Source organism: Gymnoscopelus braueri (genome assembly GCF_963280865.1).
Source record: "Gymnoscopelus braueri genome assembly, chromosome: 17".
Lineage (NCBI taxonomy): Eukaryota > Metazoa > Chordata > Actinopteri > Myctophiformes > Myctophidae > Gymnoscopelus > Gymnoscopelus braueri.
Genome location: NC_137617.1, coordinates 21,086,393 through 21,106,155, shown reverse-complemented (window position 1 = coordinate 21,106,155; position 19,763 = coordinate 21,086,393). Strand labels below are relative to the sequence as shown.

The 19,763-nt window shown below is 40.2% G+C and overlaps 3 protein-coding genes across 3 annotated transcripts in view; all 3 read left to right on the top strand.

Annotated features, from left to right (window-relative positions):
• The first annotated feature begins 1,414 nt into the window (after positions 1 to 1,414).
• rsl1d1 (ribosomal L1 domain containing 1) lies at positions 1,415 to 8,105 on the top strand. Its single transcript, XM_080455036.1, has 9 exons — positions 1,415 to 1,506; positions 2,270 to 2,409; positions 3,436 to 3,574; positions 4,029 to 4,177; positions 4,798 to 4,899; positions 5,880 to 5,973; positions 6,328 to 6,465; positions 6,734 to 6,841; positions 6,993 to 8,105. The coding sequence occupies exons 1-9, from the start codon at positions 1,426 to 1,428 to the stop codon at positions 7,095 to 7,097; spliced, it is 1,056 nt and encodes a 351-aa protein (XP_080311162.1). The 5' UTR covers positions 1,415 to 1,425; the 3' UTR covers positions 7,098 to 8,105.
• A 4,060-nt stretch (positions 8,106 to 12,165) lies between these two features.
• LOC308105033 (transmembrane protein 238-like) lies at positions 12,166 to 12,705 on the top strand (the record flags this gene model as incomplete). The annotated part of the gene is made up of 1 exon (XM_080455668.1): positions 12,166 to 12,705. One exon carries the CDS (start codon positions 12,166 to 12,168, stop codon positions 12,703 to 12,705), a length of 540 nt encoding a protein of 179 aa, XP_080311794.1.
• A 3,201-nt stretch (positions 12,706 to 15,906) lies between these two features.
• The window catches only part of snx29 (sorting nexin 29), a 159,892-nt gene continuing 156,035 nt past the window's right edge, over positions 15,907 to 19,763 (top strand). Inside the window, 6 exon segments of the mRNA XM_080456032.1 lie at positions 15,907 to 16,351; positions 17,110 to 17,174; positions 18,781 to 18,833; positions 19,589 to 19,653; positions 19,656 to 19,702; positions 19,704 to 19,713. Of these exon segments, the coding sequence (XP_080312158.1) occupies positions 16,345 to 16,351; positions 17,110 to 17,174; positions 18,781 to 18,833; positions 19,589 to 19,653; positions 19,656 to 19,702; positions 19,704 to 19,713 (247 nt within the window). The 5' untranslated portion in view covers positions 15,907 to 16,344.

Below are 19,763 nucleotides of genomic sequence, written 5' to 3'. Positions count from 1 at the left end.
AAAAAGGTCCATTAAATTGCAACAGACATGAGATTGTGAGATAACTATCTAGTGCAAGGGTGGGCAACTTTGATGATGGAGAGGGCCACTATGTTTCCACACTGACACTCACTTCAGAGGGCCACATTGCATACTGTCTCTCTTTACTTAATTTCCTTTTTTCGTAAATTAATGCCGTACTTTGCCATTCTATGTCACACAAAAGTAGCAAAAATAGTCGATCTACAAGCTCAAAATGCGTCGCATTTTGAGCTTGTAGAGCTGCTATTTTTGCTATTTTTTTATTGGAATCCTGATTTTATTTTGCTATTTTTTAATTGGAATCCTGAAAAGTAACTTTTTATTTAATTTCAAATGCATTTAGTTATACTTACGTTAACTTTATTAACTTTAAACGTTAACGTTGTCCTTTAAACATACATTGGACATTAAAAAGACAATAGAATTTTTATTACTTAAAAAAGACTGGAATCTTTTTAGAATTATGTAGAATATTTTCATTGAGCTTGTGTGCACAGTCAGCACTGTTGTAGCTGAGGTTGTGTTTAACCGTGTGGTATACCTGTGTCACCTCAGCTGCAGTAACCTAGAGGGGAGGAGTGGGATGATAAAATTGTATTTTCTATCATCCCATTTATTTATTTATGTATTTATGAATTATATTATTACAATTCCGTTTTCCAGATGAGCATAACAACATAAGAGATCCACTCGTTGGGAAACAGTGGGTTAGAGTACAGTTAGATTTATTAAGGGATATAGGAGTGTTTAATTTCATAGATGGATAGATGGATGGATGGATGGATGGATGGATGGATGGATGGATGGATGGATGGATAGTTAGTTAGTTCAGGGCAGGCCAGGGTATGTATGTATGTGTGACTGTATTTGAGATATTTTGGCTGATCCACACTCCGGAGCAGAAGGTGGCGGTAATGCACCAAGCTGGATGCCAACAACAACGGATGTAAAACTAGAAGAACACGTGGTACCAGTGTTGCCATGTCGGCTTATTATAAGCGAATTTGGGCTTATTTTTCTGTAAAGTTGCTTGTAAATATTGGTAGTTGCGGGTTGCGTTTCTTTGGGGGCTTGTTTCTAAAGTGTAGTTGCTTATTTGGGCTCGTTTCCTAATGTTGTTTAAACCAGTGATTCTGTTCTGAAACATTTTCAAGTCCAGGAGGACCCCCAAATCAATGTCATCTGAAAACATTTTATACCAGGGACGCCCAAGATTTGTGTTGTTAAAATATTGCTAATTAAAACATTATTTGTGATTTGTTATTTGTTGTGAGCTTGTAGATCGGCTATTTTCGAATAGCCACAACATTACTAAGTTGCTTCTTTTGGGCTTGTTTTCCTAGACCTGGTTGCTTATTTCTGTCACAACATCTGGCAACACTACTGGGTAGTGCACAATCTGCAATGCACATGCGCTCCTTCCTTACACGTGAAATAGACAATATGGCTGATAAAACAGCGGATCTCGTGTTGGACAGAACACAGGTAATATATATTAAAATATCACTTTTTAGATTACAGCAGAAATAGTACCAGTTTAATAGTAACTGATCTTATAGTCGTTACTAGATAGTGACAGATGTTAGTATCCACTGTCTGCAGTGCCTAGACATAGTTAATGTTAGCCTTAGCCGGTTAGCTTGCAGAGCGCTGTTGCCACGAGCAGCTCTCAGTGGTGGAAAAAGTACTCACATTTTTTTACTTAGTGAAAGTATCAATACTGCATTGTAGAAACACTCTGTTTACAAGTAAAAGTCTGGAATTCAAAATTTACTTGAGTAAAAGTACAAAAATATTGGTATCAAAATGTGCTTAAAGTACCAGAAAGTAGAAAGTACTCATTATGCAGTTTTCGAATGTATAAAATGTCAACAAATCTTTTGAAAATAACAGAAAATAGCCGATCTCACAATGCGCAATGTAGATAGGCTATTTTCTAATGGCCGAAATGTATAGGCTGAAGTAGTTAATGTATGTTTTGTGAAATCTACAAAGTAACTAGTAACCAAAGTTTTCAAATAATTATAGTAGAGTAAAAAGTACAATATTTGCCTCTGAGATGTAATGGAGTAGAATACCTCAATTGTACTTAAGTACAGTACTTGAGAAAATGTACTCAGTTTCTTTACACCATTGCCAGCAGTTCTGTACTCTGACGGTAAAAAAATTGTATTGTGTGTAAATAGTTGTTAGATGGTGTTGGTGTCTTATAACTATATCTAAATGACTGGTGTGGTTTGGTTTCCAGGTGAAAAAGGCCGTCCAGGCTCTGCAGGCCTTCCTGAAATCCAAGTCCACCCCAGACAGTCTGCTCCTGGACGACACTCATCATGTGTGTCTTCTGTTCACCTTGTGGAAGGTCCCCAAACAGGCCCAGTCCATCCGCATGTGAGTCTCACAACACACATACAGCGACGAAGCACCCGTGTTGCCAGATTGTGTGAGATAAAACAAGCAACTTTGGTCACATGAACACTTTAAACCTATACACATCTGCAATTTGAAATAGGCCGATCTACAAGCTCACAACGTGTGAGCTTGTAGATTTGCATTTATTTATTTTTGATCTTGAAGAAAAAAAATAAAAAGGTGAATATTTTTTATTTGAAACATTTTAACCCCCCCCACCCTGACAAGCACTTGGAATCGTAGGAGATGAGGCATGATTACATTATTACATTTAGTTTGACTCGGTTCCACATATAAATATTGTGAAAATAGCTGGGCCTTGTGAGCTTATAGATCGGCTATTTTCAAAAATGTTCTTGCATAATTTGACAATTTGACCAATGTTTGACCAATCTTTTATAGTATAGTTTGTTGATTACTTTTGATGCTGTAATGCTGCTAGAAGAGAGGAGTCAAAAATGTCAGCGGTACCTCTCGATATAGTTGCATTGTTCCCATTGCATTTCTGTAAACATTTCCTTGTAAGTGAGTTGTTATATAGCACCTCAGCAAACCCATGTCTTTACTGTGAAGTGTTGGATATGAGTAATACATAGGTGCCACAGAAACTCATAGTATATCCAGACGGACCTCCTTTCTCAATGGAGCCTGTCTCTAGAACTTTGAGACATTACATGTGTCAACCTCAAATGTAGTAATGGTCTTTTTTCATTTCATGTCTTTCTTTTCCCCCATTTTTGTTTAGGTATAAAGCTCTTAAAAGACCTTAAATTGTCACTTTACTGTATGGAGACCCCCCCCAAATCATGTGGTTTCCCACCCCACAGGTTAAGAACCACTGCTGTAACGGACTTGTGACAGATTTGTTCCCCTTCTCTAACTGCCTTTGGCTTTGTCCCCTTGAACTCGCCTGCTAACTTTTCGTTAGTTGCTATGAACATCAACTCAATCATTGGTAATAAAATAAACTAACGTATTTATTTGTGTGACTCTTCTTGACCTCAGCCCCCTGCTCCATGGCCAGCGGACAGACACAGATGAAGTATGCCTCTTCACCAGAGATGAACCAAACATGACCACAGATCAGACCCAGCGTTTCTACAAGAAGCTGCTGGAAGAGAGAGGAGTCAAAAATGTCACAGAGGTACCACTCGGCATCCTTGCATTGTTCCCATTGCATTGCTGTAAACATTTCCTTGTAAGTGAGTTGTTATATAGCACCTCAGCAAACCCATGTCTTTACTGTGAAGTGTTGGATATGGGTAATACATAGGTGCCACAGAAACTCATAGTATATCCAGACGGACCTCCTTTCTCAATGGAGCCTGTCTCTAGAACTTTGAGACATTACTGTGGGTCGACCTCAAACGCTCTCAATCAAACTGTATCAATCAAATTTGTTAACTGATAATCCAAGATGTCGCATTCATGATTATTGACCTATATTTATGGAACTGTATATTCTGCTATTTCCCGCCACTGTGGAAAATGGATTTAAAATTATTCTAGTAATTTCCTGTCTTTGAAAATTGATTTAAACTATAAACAAAAAAGTGCTTGTTAATTTTTCTTACTGTCCCTTGTCTGCCTTGCGCCAGATCATCCCATTCAAGGTCCTAAAGACTGAATACAAGCCACATGAGGCCAAGCGTCGCCTTGCGGGCAACTATGACCTCTTCTTGTCCGATGATCGCATCCGTCGCCTGCTGCCCAGCCACCTGGGGAAGCACTTCTATGAGAGGAAGAAGTAAGATAGGAGTCTGATTCACTTACCCACTTAAACCCTCTATTCTTTCTTAGTAAATCGGACCTGAGTTACAACAGTACTTGGACCGCCTTTTTCGGCGTACAATATCTCATCGACAAAAATAGCCGATATACAAGCTCGCAACGCACCACGTTTGCAATGCTTTGTGAGCTTGTAACAATAATTACAAAATATTGATTATCTAAAATAAAATGGCACTTTAGCAAACCCATTCCTGCTTGTTCAGTGTGGGCTCTGGGCAACACTGGAGCCAAAAGAGACTCCAAAGTAAATCCAGATGGACCTCCTATTTCAGTGGAGCCTGTCTCTAGAACTTTGATACAGGAATTTCAAGTGATGTCTTTGTTTTAGTTTTGAGATGGGGCTGTGCTATTATGGTGACAACGATATTGTTACCCAGCTATTTTGAAATTCATTAACGGGATCTATTTTGTTCCCCCCAGAATAGGCATGCTGGGGTTCAAGTGGTTAATTACTGAAAGTACATAGGGGAAATGTCAGTTGTTGACAATAAGAAACAAACTCATTTGAATTGCGGCAGTAATTTAAGTAAACTTGGGTAAAAGTAATACATGGTACATCTGCTCTCTCTTCCCCAGGGACCCTATGTGTGTTGATCTAACAAGTAAGAAGCTGTCCATACACATGCAGAGTGTCATCCAGGGTTCCTACATGAAGGTCACCAACAAAGGCAGCTGCTGGTATTAGTCATTATGTTACCTACTTTATTAAGAACAAATAAAGGACTTATGGATGCAGTGACACACTTAAATGTTGAAAAAACACTTGTCTTGTGGCCATACAATCAGAGCTCTTCTACTGATAAAATTCATTGGATGGTGGAGAAAACCAGTGGTAACATACCTACGCCCACTGATTTGAAAACCAATCCAAATACCATCACAAAGGACCACCCTAAAATCTTTACATTGGTTCTGTGATGCTGTTATCTTTTTTTTTTACTCATTTTGAACGGTTTCTTTCCACACAGTTTTAGCTGAGCTAGATTTCACCAGGCGGATTAGTTGAGATCTCTGGGATCGTTTAGCTGCACGAGACTGCTGCATGGACCCTTTGTTATGCCTGATCCATCTTCTGTGACTTAAGTCTTTACTGTAAATTAGTTAGTGTAAATATGTAGAAGCTTAATAATTACAAAATTAATATTACAAAATATTAATTATCTAAAATAAAATGGCACCATAGCAAACCCATTCCTGCTTGTTCAGTGTGGGATCTGGGCAACACTGGAGCCAAAAGAGACTCCAAAGTAAATCCAGATGGACCTCCTCTTTCAGTGGAGCCTGTCTCTAGAACTTTGAAACAGGAATTTCAAGTGATGTTTTTATTTTGGTTTTGAGAAAGTGGCTGTGCTATTATGGTGACAATGATCTTGTTACCCAGTTATTCCAGTTATTTTGAAATTCATAAATAATTATTAGTCTGAGCAGTTTTTTGCATCATATATATCAGCCTCCCTTCACCACTGCATGCTTTCTGAATTAAATGAAACGATTAGAAGGGATAGGATTAAGCCGTTTGAAACTACAATTTCAAATTACCTAAATGATGCCTGAATATGGACAGCTGTATAAAATTTGAAAAAGTCTTACTCAGACATGTGAGCTTCATATCCAAGCGTAATCATCAATTTCATAGTAACGATGAGCTCTGTTTTCAGTATGGCCCGTGTTGCCCACTCTGGCATGACGGCAGACGAAATAACAGACAACATTGAGGCTGCTGTCAAAACAGTGGTGACCAAACTACGCATGGTGAGTCCCTAGCCAGTTGTACCTTTTGGGTTCCTCAATTCCCATATCTTAAATTTTGAACTGTACCATTACAGCTAAAATGGTTCTTTTGCAAGATACTGCAGTCAACTTTTGTAGATCGCATGTAGACTATCCTCGAATGGGTATTGAAAATCTTTCATCTTCACAGAAATGCCTGTATTCAGCACTAATCACAGAGCCTAACTTTACAATGTAGAAGTATGTGATTAACTGCGAAGCTTTACCTAAGACTGCATTAGGTTTGTTCATCTCCTACTTTTTGTTATGGTAAAAGTGTTGGCATGGCGTGGCGCTTGGGGTCTGTGTTAATGGGCTCATGTTCCCATTTGTCAGAAAGGACCAATGATGAAGATCATCCACATAAAGAGTGAAGCATCAGCAGCCCTACCTATCTACACCTCGAACCTCAGCCACCTCACCCTGCTGGAGGACGCGCAGAGACAGGCCATGGCCGAGAAGAAACGCAAAAACGTATGTCTTCTAGGAAATGCCACTCAATTTATTGTTCAGTATTGCTGCTGCACAGTTAAATTAACCTAAAGTTACATGGAAATATCGCCCACTGAGCCAAAATATGTCTTCCTGTCATTTCATTTTCATCTTTCAGTATGTAACTTTCATGCATTGCATTCATGCATTCATTGCATGCATACATGTATTGTGTGTGAGTTTACTCGTATCCTGTTTTGTGCCTACTCCTGGCTGTTTGTCAACAGTGTATCTCTTTTGTGAATTACAGCCAGCTGCCAAGAAGTCGACAGAAACTGCTCCCATGAACACAGAGGGCGAAGAAGAGATTCCACAACTAGTTCCCATAGGAACCCCTAGCAAAAAGCCTAAAATGGAGGTCAGTATAACACAGAGCCTTCAAATTAATTAAGATTGTTTTTATGAATGTATCTATGATGACACATTTTTTCTAAATCAAAATGTCATTCATGTCTCGATTGCCCAAATTGATTGTATTTTACTCTTGTTCTCCCTTTTCATGGTGAAAGGCTAAAAGGAAGGGGCGGAGAAGCCAGTCAAATAGACGAAAGATCCTAAAGTCCAAGAAGGCCCTCGATCGAAACCGAAAACCGAAAAAGCCTAAAGTAAAATGAGTGTCAGTGAGGCTTCTTAAATCAGCCCCTTCCCCCTTCACGTGCCATGTCAACCTGGACTATAAATAATACAAATATACAGGAATAACATGCCATGGAATTGTTTTTTTTGTCTTTCACTAACAAAAAACTGTCTCTTTCTTGTACTGTACTAAGCAGTTTATATAAAACTTGATTGACCGAAATTAGACTCTTTTTTTTTTCTTTTTTTTTTTTTTGTTGTCAGATAGTGATGTATATGCTTTTAGCTGCAAAAATGTGAATGAGAACATACCCTATTCTATAGAGTCTCACGTAGCCAGATGATCAGAGATCTCCATCTCCACCTACTGCGTCTGAGGAAATGTATGGTAACACACCTACGCCCACTGCTACAAAAAACAATCCTGTTACCATCTCATATGATGGACTGCCCTAAAGTCTTAGTTTTGGTTTGGGGAAGTTCTGAAATGTTTTAGCCCATTCATTGAATTTAGATGTCAATAGACATAGCTTTGCTGGTCTGACTGATTACAGGCGCAACGGAGAGGAAAAAGTAAACAAATGAACAGAATTGAACAGCCCCAGCATGTGTTGTGGTTCGGTGCAGTGCAGTTCAAAATAAAATGTATAACTGGTGCAATCCTAATCTCCTATGAATCCTGTCCTGCTATAAAATGAGGAAACCTTTGTCCATCTGTCTGTCTTATCCATTTTTTCCATCCATCATTCCTCACTGGGTCTCCTTGTACCTGAACAGACAGACAGACGGATGGCTCAATGGTGCAAAGGTTTCTCATGCATTATTCACCTCAGTGGGTTATCTTTAGAGTTTATTGAAGCTGATTTCTTTTTTTATTAGCGTTTTTGGGCTATGGGATCTGTAGTGTTGTACATCTCCGGGTATGGGCTAGTTATGGTGAACAAGTGACCACATAATGCAAACAGATGTTGTAGTTACCTAATATAAGTTTATGATTTTGTAAATATTTGCATTTTACAATAAACTGGCTACAATCTCTCATGTCACCAGGCTAATGGGCAAAGATCAATAGATATATATTTTGTGTGATCAGTCTTTTATGTACTTAAATATGCCTTGAGGGCTGTTTACTCAGAGTGAACACAACCATCAGAACTGGGCCGATATAGCTGCTAGCTACTATATCGATGACATGTCTGTTGTTAATGGAATTATATTCATCGTTGGTACAACCGCTGCCTGCTTCTGTCATGTAATAATGCTGTTTGATTAAAAACTGCATGAGGCTTTTTACCTTTTATATTGGATGGCTGAGTGTTCACAGTACAAATACTTTTATAGCATAGTGAACATTGTGTAAAGAAAATAATTAGCAAGTTGACAAACTGCCTTTATACTTATATTTGTTAGGCCCAATTCATGATTAATTTGAACATATAAATGAGGGCTATATTCACATTTATTTGTAGATGAAAAATATGCTCTAATAAATCAAAATATAGACAAGTTTTACTCAAGTGCTTACAAACATTAAATACACATTACAGCCCCAAAATATGTTAGTCCTATCAAGAGCCATGTCAGTCACACAATAAAAACCTGCTATTTTTTGTTCATTGGGGTGGCTATCCACCTGTTTCCGCGGGAATTTACTGGAGCAAAAATCCTGTGTGGGAAACATCCTGCGGGGGGACGGGAAGTAGGAAATAGCGGCTCAGTGTGTTTACATTTGCCAGCAGAACGTAGCTGTACGAACGGGCCTTTTGCATGTAGTTGAAGCGCAAGGGGGCAGGGGGCGGGGGGGGGAGAGAGTCAGCGCACTGAAGTCAAGGCACAGACTACTGTGTTGTTGACGGACAACGGATGCACGCTTATGAGAAACAACACAAATAAAACCTGGCAAAACAGTTGCGTGCATTAGCGCAAGATGAGGATAAATGAAACATTCAGTCTAAATGTCCAGCAACTACTACCAATACTTTTGTATTTGAAACCTTACATTTCTCTAAATATTATAAACTCTTAGGACAGCCTAATACAAATATAATTTATGAAAAGGCTACTATAGGCTACAGTGAAGTCGGACTGAATGACTGAAACGTTTTTTCTTTTTTAACTCTCTTGGTGATTATCTGGCACAGTAGTTGTGGATTAGCAAACTGGACATTAATGTTTCCTTTTCGCGTGCGAATTACTGGACATTTAGACTGAATGTTTCCTTTACCCTCATCTTGCACTAATGCACGCAACTGTTTTGCCATGTTTTATTTGTGTTGTTTCTCATAATAAGCGTGCACCCGTTGTCTGTCAACAACACAGTAGTCTGTAGTGTGCCTTGACTTCAGTGCGCTGACTCTCTCCCCATGCACCGACCCCCCGCCCCCTTGCGCTTCAACTACATGCAAAAGGCCCGTTAGCCAGCTGCGAACGAGCTACGTTCTGCTGGCAAATGTAAACACACTGAGCCGCTATTTCCTACTTCCGGTCCCCCCACAGGATGTTTCCCACACAGGATTTTTGCTCCAGTAAATTCCCGCGGAAACAGGTGGATACATGTTTGTTTCTATCACTGATTGGGCATTTAAAGGTCAACTGTCGTGGCAAATGACACCCATGATATCTATACTAAGTATAATCCACTTCTGCAACACTTGACAGGACAGGTTTGGCTGTTCACAGGAATTATTTGGGCTCTTTGATTTGATTTTCAACCTTTTTATTTGAAAGGACCTCCAGTTTGATGTGCATTAGGCCACTGACTCCCATTTGATAAATGCTTTATCTCTGGGTCCCCAATCTACACTGTAACATCCTCTGTGTTAATTTAACACTGAGAGTGTACAATTGGAATAAAATTAACCCACTTGGAGTTACAATTGGAGTTACAGACCCGTAAGGGTCCACTTGGTTCCAAACTATCATTCATTTGGCTGGGGCCCCCGGACCCAATGGTGAGAACCACTGGTGTAGATTATTTAGTGCTTTGAAAGCACAGTTACACTGGTGCTTAGATGATGATGATGGGTGGCTGGTGCTGGCCAATCAACAGTGACGATGGGAGATGTCAACAGGTGGATCATGTCTGTCTATTTATCACAAGCCCTTTGCCGTGAGGGCGTGGTGGACCATCTCAAATTGCAGGGGCAGGGCTGAAGGAACAAGGTATATTTTTATACTATACTAGATCGATGTACGCACTACACGGTAGCAGTGATCATACAGCCTGTGCGGTGAGATGCGGTTGTATCTATGGTGAGTTTGAATTACCTTTAGGTGATTCATTACAGCAACTATGACTAGATGTGTGAGATAAAGAGCAAAAGGATCTGACAGGAACCGTGCCCGTGGATGTTGAGTTTTGGTGAAGAAGTCTGCTTCTCAGTGCTCAGCTTACTGGTTAGTAATGTTGGCAGAGAGGTCTGACAGAACAACATCAGCTACTGTAGGAGCAGCTGTGGACGAGAACACATAACTCTTCAACAGTGATGTCCATGCATTAGCAAGCAGAAAAACACAAGCTACTTGGAATCGTTCATCTGAAATACCCCTCCATAGATGTTTTTTATTGACAATAGTCTATCACTGATGTGATGTCAAATGTGCCTGATCTTCTTTTGCTGTAGCATAAGAGCTACCACACTCATTCTGCTCCTGACGGGAATTCTACTACTAAACATTTGTAAAATGTCCAAATACATTCATATTCAATAAACATTTAAGCTGGAAAAAGACATACTGCGAGAGAAGAGGAACAAGGTCTGGAAGCGGCATCATCCTTTAGAACAGTCAGAGCATGGAAGTGTCAGGAGAAACCTTCTTTCCACGTCACTCTGATTCAGATACTTCTGTGAGGCAGAGCCTGCAAACGGAACCCCCTCCCAGAATTGTGCATCCCCCAAGCTGGACCTACTTCCACAAACCCATCATCGCCATAGTGATGATGGGAGCATTGATGTCTGCTGTGGGGGCAGTCCTTTTTCTGCTCCACTCAGCAGGAGTTCCCGGCACACCCCACGGCATTGCCCCAGCCTGCCTATCCATAGGGCTGATGTTTGTGGTGGTTGGCCTGGTGTGGATACCCATACTGAAGGAGAAGCTCAGACAAAAAGGACCGTGGCAAGAGACTTGTAGGCATGGAAGCTGTGAATAGTGTAAGGAGGGAAAAGTCAACATTAGGGCGATAATTGTTAACCACTTTCAACCAGGCGTCCCTTTGTGCATGTTTTAAAATATTTTCAAACATTATCAAAAATATAAAATAGCAGCTCTACAATCTCCCAACACATCGCATCATGACGTAAGCTTGTATATTGGCTATTTTTGGCCATTTACTCTGTCGTATGATGAAGTGCAACATTTTGAAGAGTGAGTGACAGCAGAGAGCTGTCACTTGTTGCACAAGTTGCGCAGTAACGCTTTGCCTCAATAAAGATTGTCTTACCTGACGTGTGTTGTTGGGGAAACTTTCAATGTTTTAGTTGAGGATGATTCCCATTGCCAATTCCATCTGAAACTTAATTCAGGTGAAAAGCAATGATAGCTGCTCTGCAGGGATTACAAATTACATTTTGTGCAGTGGTTGGACATAGAGGAACCTTACATTATCTTGCAGAGTTCATTCATTCATTTGTTTATTTGGACAGGACAATGCATATGAATGAACGTCAAGACGTAAATACACCGGAATTAGCAAAGATGCTAGTTTTCATCCGCAGTCCTCACAAAGAAACATAAGATAAATCAGACAGACAAACAGAGGAATAACAGAGGACAAACAGAGTAAACTGCCTGCAATGACAACATCATTTCAACATCATTTCCCTATAAACTCCAATCACCACTCTGCTGTATAGTTTCCGGCTGATAAGCACTGAGGGTCAATGTACTTTGAACATGTGGGCTGATATACTGTATGTGTCTCAGCCAGTTTTGGACAACAGTGCACTTTACTTACTGCAGGATTGCCAGCAGCCCAAAACCTCGCCGCCTGCCTCTATCCACCTGGACATTTGTAAAGGAATCACCCACTGAGGGGACAGCATCCTATCTTTGTGGATTGATACATTCTGGTCTTTCGGTTTGGAGTAGCCTAACTCCACTGCAACCATGTCAACGGCCGTACAGATGGTGCCGGTCGTGGAGGAGAGGCGGTACGGAGGCGTGGGCCGGTGCCAGTGCTCCTTCTGGTTCGCAGTGGCGCACGACATCCTCGGCGTGTTCATCATGATGGTGGGGGTGTTTGGTGGCCTGGTGATCCACGACCTTTTAATTTATGCCGGCGCAATTATCATCTTCCTTAGCCTCATCTGGTGGGTGTTCTGGTACAGTGGGAACATCGATGTCCCCCCCGAGGAGCTGGAGGATGATGTGGGCATGATGAAGCTGAAGAACCAGAAAGGAATCAGCAAGGTGGTGAGGCGCATGTCTGACCGACTCTCCAACGGGATCAGGAACTCATTCAGGAGGAATGGCAGGGCCAACAAAGACAGCCCCATGGAGCCGCAGTCTTTGGACACAGCGGGAGACGACAAGGCTTCAACTGCTGCACAGCAGCAGACTCCTGACGTGGCACTTTCTGTCATATGTCAAAACACTCCTCAACAGGCTTCATCGAAGGAATATGTGAGGGAGACTCTTTCAATATGATCTGGGCAGTTAATCGTCAAAGAATTTGTCAAATTGTTGCTTTATGAAAGCATTTTTAAATGTAGTGTGCTTGCTGCGCTTGTAATGATTAAGCAATACCAAGGTCTTTTCTGGACATGTCCTTATCTAGTAGATAGGGCATAAACTTTGCACACAAACTCGTATGTGCTTAAGCACGCATGCACGCACGCGTGCACACACACACACACACACACACACACACACACACACACACACACACACACACACACACACACACACACACACACACACACACACACACACACGACTAGTCTAACAAAAACAAATTGGCTATGAATCCACATGAGTGTTCATCTGTCAATGGCTATTGTTATTGACGATATTCAGTTGATATGAATATCCAAGACTTTATTTTATGTGAATAGGAAAGAAAATATCTAAGACTTGTAATGTGAAATGGGCCTATGCATGTTTGTTTTATAGTACTTAGTAATAGTATTTTGTATACACTGAACTAACATCTGGATCTCAAAATGAAGTATATATAAGAGTGGCAATCTGATTATAACAGACAGTCTTCACATAGTCTAATTGTTAATACATTTGTTTTAAGCCTACTCTACCACAATAATAGTTTAATAGTTTACAAATTGAATGTGCATGTTGGAATTGTTTATATACTATTTATTGTTCAATTAAATGTTTAGATACAACCAATGATATTTCCGCACAGTTCGTCAAAACAAAATGTCTGCATTACAGGGAGATATTTTATAACGAGAGTGGACAATCCAGTGTCTGACAGCTAAAAAGATATATGGAGATGCATGGAGATATAGATGCAAGGTTTCTGCCCGACAGCGACAAAATAAGGGGGAAAAAGCACAAAATCGAAGCACTTGATGACTTTCTCTGATAGGGGTGAATGGATGCCAGTAAAACTCTCTTAGATAAGATATGATACGAATCCTATCATATCTTTTGCTGATAAGTGATATTTATCCTAAGGATGAATATCACTTATCAGCAAAAGACATTTATCGACTGCATATAGTTTGTCTTGTCTTTCTCTCTCCAGTGTGTGTTTATCTTACTCTAGGGCAGTTGTATTTTATGTTTAAGGATCTGGTATAATTTACCTTCAGTCAAAACTTTTGTGTTAGTCTGTATATTTGTTAGTAGGCAATATATATTTTTTACCTATATACATTAAACTTGTATTTTTTTAAACTTATATTTCTTTTGACTGGAAATGTTGTAGTATTATGTACAGTATCATGTCTTCCTGCAAACCAAATGTCCTGTTGTTAGGGTGCTTGTGAACGGTTTCATACATTTGGTTATGCAACACAATAATGCAGAATAACAGCTGGAAATTGGGGAAGTGACTGAAGCTCACTATCAGGTTAGACAATAAAATAATTTTCAAAACTGGCTTCCATGATGAAAGCTGTTTGCCATGACAACTCTGCAGTATGAGGACAAACACATCTCTGGTGCACTATAGGAAATCCTGGTGCAATGATTCAACCACACGTTATGTTATTATTTTAAGTTATTCAGTGTTCTGAAGATGCTGCTATGGTTTTACTATCTGCTAAAAATGGAAAATGGAGCGCTCTGCAGTCAAACAAGTGCAAATAGTGACAGTTTTACATTTAACAGTGGGCAGAGCTGTTTTGCCAGGCAGGCAACAAGTGGTGGTAAAGCCAAGTATACAAAATGGTGCTACTCTGAAATAGTGCTGATTATTGAGCTAAGAAAGTCCATCTGAATCGATGGAAATCATAATTGCTCGGATGCTGCTTGAGTTCAGATGAAGTGTGGATGCAAGGTTTCTGCTTGACAGCGACAAAATAAAGTGAAAAAAAAAGGTACAAACTCAAAGGACCTGATGAATTTGTGCCAGTAAAATTGTCTTAAGATCAGATATGAGGATGCATATCGCTTATCAGAAAATAATATTTACAGACTGACTGTATGTATAGCTTGTCTTGAGACTGCTAATTCACCCTCTGCTAAAAATGGAAAATGGAGCGCTCTGCACATTTAACAGCAGGTGGAGCTGTTTTGCCAGGCACCAAGTGGTGGTAAAGCTGAGTATACCAAATGGTGTTAATCTGAAATAGGGCTGCATTGAGCTAAGTAGTGAATGTGAATTGATGGAAATCATAATTGTGTAACGTGACCAATAGGTTATTGAATAGTTATTAAACAAGCTCAGTGCTTAATGAGTCTTCCAGTTTAGTAGACCTTGTATTGTGAATTTACTTCCATGTACTGTTGTTCTCATGTCTTACTAAATAAAGTACATCAATCAATCAATCAATGATCCGTTGCTGGGATTTCTGCGCAATGTTCCCCCTAAAGAAATGTATCTAAAAAAAGCTGAGAAAAGAGAAAATTACTGTATAAAAAGCACATAGAATTGATTAAAGCCTAACAATAACAAACCCCTTTCCAGACCAAAGACAGGAAAACCAAACAGCTGATAGTTGTAGCAGAGTGCAGACTGTGTGCTGTGGATTCTTGCTTGGGAGCTGTAACGCATTCTGAGTTCACATGGCACACTAGGAAAATAAATAACAGATTAATTACACAGTGTGGGCTCTGGTAAAACGTATAGGCTAATCACCTGTGCAGTGGAAGATTAAACATTGTGGACGGATAAGACTCTCTTGGATAATTGATTGACGGGGCTCAGTGAAAGCCATATACTGTTGTAGAAACTGTGCCTCTGAACCTTAATACTAGAAGATGCATTGAATGTGAGGACCATCCATGACAGCTAGGTGAGAAGACAGCAGACATTGCAGAGATGAGAAGGTACAAGCTGTCACTCCTTCAGAATGGGCAGGTTAAAGGTGCAAGTGATATTTTTTGGTACTTGTCTTTAAGTAGGCCTACATTTTTTTATACCAATACTTTTGCACTTTTACTCAAGTAAATTTTACATTCTGGACTTTTACTTGTAACAGAGTATTTCTACATTGACACTTTTTTTAAGTAAAAACATGCGAGTACTTTTTCTATCACTGGATACAATCCAGCATGAACTTTACAACAATTTATTAATGTAGGCTACAAAATACCCGACCGCTACACACCGGATACTACAATAAACTACAAATCCCATGCGCTCGTTTGTGTCATATGACAGCCAGTGTATTGGTCATGTGACCATGTATGCTACAGCTTGCCACTCTTGTTTCCCTTTTCGCAGTGTCACAGGGGGGTAGCAGCACAGCCACAGACCATAATATCTCTATTATCTCTTCCAAACGACCAGTGACACTTTAGACAACCTACAGTCCATGGTTCGGAACCCACCACTCAGTTTGTTCGTCACAAAAATCTCGCTGTTTATGTGACTCTGCAGCACAACAACCCCAGCAGCGACAGACAGACAGACAGACAGACAGACAGACAGACAGACAGACAGACAGACAGACAGACAGACCCCGGCAGGCCTCTGGGGTTCACACCGTATGAGCATCATCCTCTACCCGGCTGAGAGAGGCACCATGGGTCGGTCCCAGACCTTCTTCTGGTTCTTCTAGGCGCCACAATATACCCGGAATGAACCGCTCTGCTTGAGAAGGATAACTAAAGCTATTTATTTAGTTTGAATGTCACCGTCGCGGTTGGCCAGTCAGAATGAACGGTGGGTTTTTTATTTATGGTTAAAGTTTCTTAATGGGTCATTCACACGTGAATGTCATTTTGGTCTATGTGTGGGATACATGGAATAATATGGGTGTATGCCTGTTTTAATACTAATATATATATACCGGTAATCATGTATCTCAATTCCCAATCATGTATCCCACATATGCTTTTGAAATCGTGGCTTACTGATGCCTGTTGTATTCTCCCTTCTGTTCATTTGACTATTAGCCTCACATAGACTTCAGGCTAATGTTAAATGCATTGCATGAGAGGAATGTTGCTTGATATCCTATTGAGTGGCTCTGCCTGTTCTCTCCCTGGTCAGTTTCTCAATGACAAGCAAAGTTTTATCATTAAGATAGTAAGTAACCATCAGTCTTAGCCCTAATTTTGCAATCTCTCAACGTTGTAGAATAAGTATTTATTTACATTACTATTTGATGCCTTAAACCTGTAAGATTGTTAAATGATGCAAGTAGTATGCCTATGGCTTCACTAGCACAAAAGGAAAATGTCTGCACACTAGTGTCTTCAATGCTCCCACAATAATGAAACGTTCTTGTACGTTCTTTCATCAGGTACATACATGAACCACCTACCACCACTGTGTCCACATAGGAATCATTTTAATCAGTCATTCATAAAACTCTACTTGAAAATATTAAGGGGGTTAGTAGTATGTTATAACAATGTTATACAGCAACCTTAGGAAGTACCTGCTCTTTTATCTGTATCTGTACTTGTGTGTTCCAGGCACTCAACAGAGTGACACCAAAAGGCAACATCTCCTAGAGAGACTACTGGATGCTGTCAAACAGGTGAGCAAGCACAGACTTTAAGGCATGGGTCTTCAACGTTTTTCAGACCAAGGACCCCTTAGTGGAGAGAGAGATGAAGCAGGGACCCCCACTACCGCAGATTAAACCTTTTCATATAGCTTCATAGACTTGTTTGACAACACTATGAGTGTTGTGTAAATTCATATTTTTAGTTTTTTTTATGTTTGTACATTATCTTTTCTATTAATATGTTGGCAGACATTTAACCACTTAAACCCTCAATACTTAGTAAACTTGACCTTTGCCTCTGTACTTGGTCTGCTCTACACCAAACCTTCTCATCAAAAATAGCCGATCTACAAGCTTACAATGCGTTGTGCTATTTTTGGCGAACGTTCCCCACAGAATAGCGATGCTAGGGTTCAAGTGGTTGATGTAAACATTTTCTTTTTTAAAGTTCCTATCACACAAAGATTTGGAGGACCCCCTGTAGTAACTCTGAGAACCCCTTAGGGGTCCCGGTTCCCCTGTTGAAGACCACAGCTTCAAGGGACTCGTACAAAGGCTGCCACTAGGTTACCAATTGAGTATAAATGCTTAAAGGTTTAATGACATTCACTTTTACACCACATTCAAAGTCTTTGTCCTGGTCCTTCAAAAGTGTACAAAAAGTTTTAAGTGAAAATTCCATTCTAGTGATCCATGGCAGGTGTTTTTCTCTCACATTTCTAAAGCCTTTTCAACTGCAATGAAAAAAGAAATCTTTGCCTGCGGGTGTCGCTGGTGAGGGATTTTGCCTGTCAATCATCGCCTCTGCTCCGCCCCCCCCAAAGGAAAGGATAGGGGAGGGGAGGGGAGGGGCGAGGAGGAGAGTGGGCGGGATTAATCGACTGTGACCTCACTGTCGAAGGGCCAAGCTCAGATTACTTTTCAGCTAATTATTCAGAAAACCCAGACCACAGAAAATCCACTGAATGTTCTAAGTCAGGTTTTTTGGGTGTAATTGAGGTCATAAAACCCCAAATAAAACATTGAAAATAAAAAAAGTGAAAATGAATGTCATGATACCTTTAAAGGGAATTTCTAAATGGGCACCACATGTGGTTTAAGGAGAGCACTGTTATCTCAATATTAGATTTAGTGTAGTGTACATTAGTGGTTCTTTACCACATGAACCCTAGCGACCTCACCGTGACACGCTGTGAGCTTGTAGATCTGCTGCTTTCGCCGATTTGGTGTAGAAACAAAAAAAGAGGTGGCCAGGTATACAGTAGATCTCTGGGGACGGTCAATACAGTGTATACCTAGGGTTTATGTGGTTAACCTCATTCCTGGAAAGAGAACCCAGATTGCGCGGTCTAGTTCCCTACCAGGTAGTTAATTACACTGACCTATCAATTAGTTTCTGATTAAACAGCTACACTGAATTAAGTATTCTGTTTAGAATCCCTGTTTATTACAGTATACTAACAGTACAGTTCCAGAGGTAGACAATTAATTCCTGTTTTCTGACTACACTAGCAGGTTAGGCTGCTTGCTTCCTGTACAAGGTGTTGTTGTGTGGAGGGGAGATTCCTAACTGAACTGCCTAACAAATACAATTGTCATAGTTATCAAGCCTATTGGCATGCTCATATCTTTACAGTGCCAAATTCGTTTTGGAGGAAGAAAAGAGATCGCTTCTGACTCAGACAGCAGGTATGAAAATATCCTTGTTTTGGAATGCTTCCCGAATGATGTTTTATGTGCATTGGTTCAGTATCTCATGGTTGAATGATTTAGGTTAGCCAGGTGATACTATTATGGTTTCGCTTCGTTCTGTCTGCCTGTGGGTTGTCATATGCCAAGTTTGAGGTCATTGTGATAGGATGTCTGGGTGTTTGTGGGGATTGTACGTGTGTGTGCATATGTCGTTGTGAGGTCATGTGCATTGTGTTAACATCCATGTCTGTCTACATTGATTGGTCTTTGTCAGTATGACGTTTTGTGATGGTTAGTGGTCCTGTGTGCTTGTGTGTATAGTATATGCTGTATATAACAGGGTGGCAGTTAGACTTTTCAAATCCATGCCATGTTAAGTACATTTTCAAACCGTACTGAAATGAATGAAATCCCATTGCTTCCACGAAATCAAACAACCCACGGTATGCTTATGGAAAATGATCATTAGTAATGTAAAGTATGCCGAAGAGTTAATGAGCTAACCATGTCAGACCACTGGTATGGTCCTTTAACTTGTGGATTCATCATTTGTTTAAAATGCATTATACACTAAACATTAGTCAGTATTCTTCTACTAGTCACTATTATTTCACTAGCTGCTAATAGGTGTTAGCCACTACTTTGGTTTTCAAATTAATAGTCACGTTCAGTTTTCAGTAGTATTACTTAGTACTTTATAGTTACTAGTAACTCACATCAGTTTAACTAGAAGCGGTATGTCCTCTCCATAGGGTAACCTGTCTGTGTGCCCAGTTTGAAGCAGTGCTCCAGCATGGCCTGAGGAAAAGCAGGGGCCTGGCCTGACTGCTGCTGCTCTCAAACAGGTTGCAGGCCTCAGCAGTAAGGACCGATGGAGGTACCTCACTCACTGACCACATGATTGATTGATTGATTGATTGATTGATT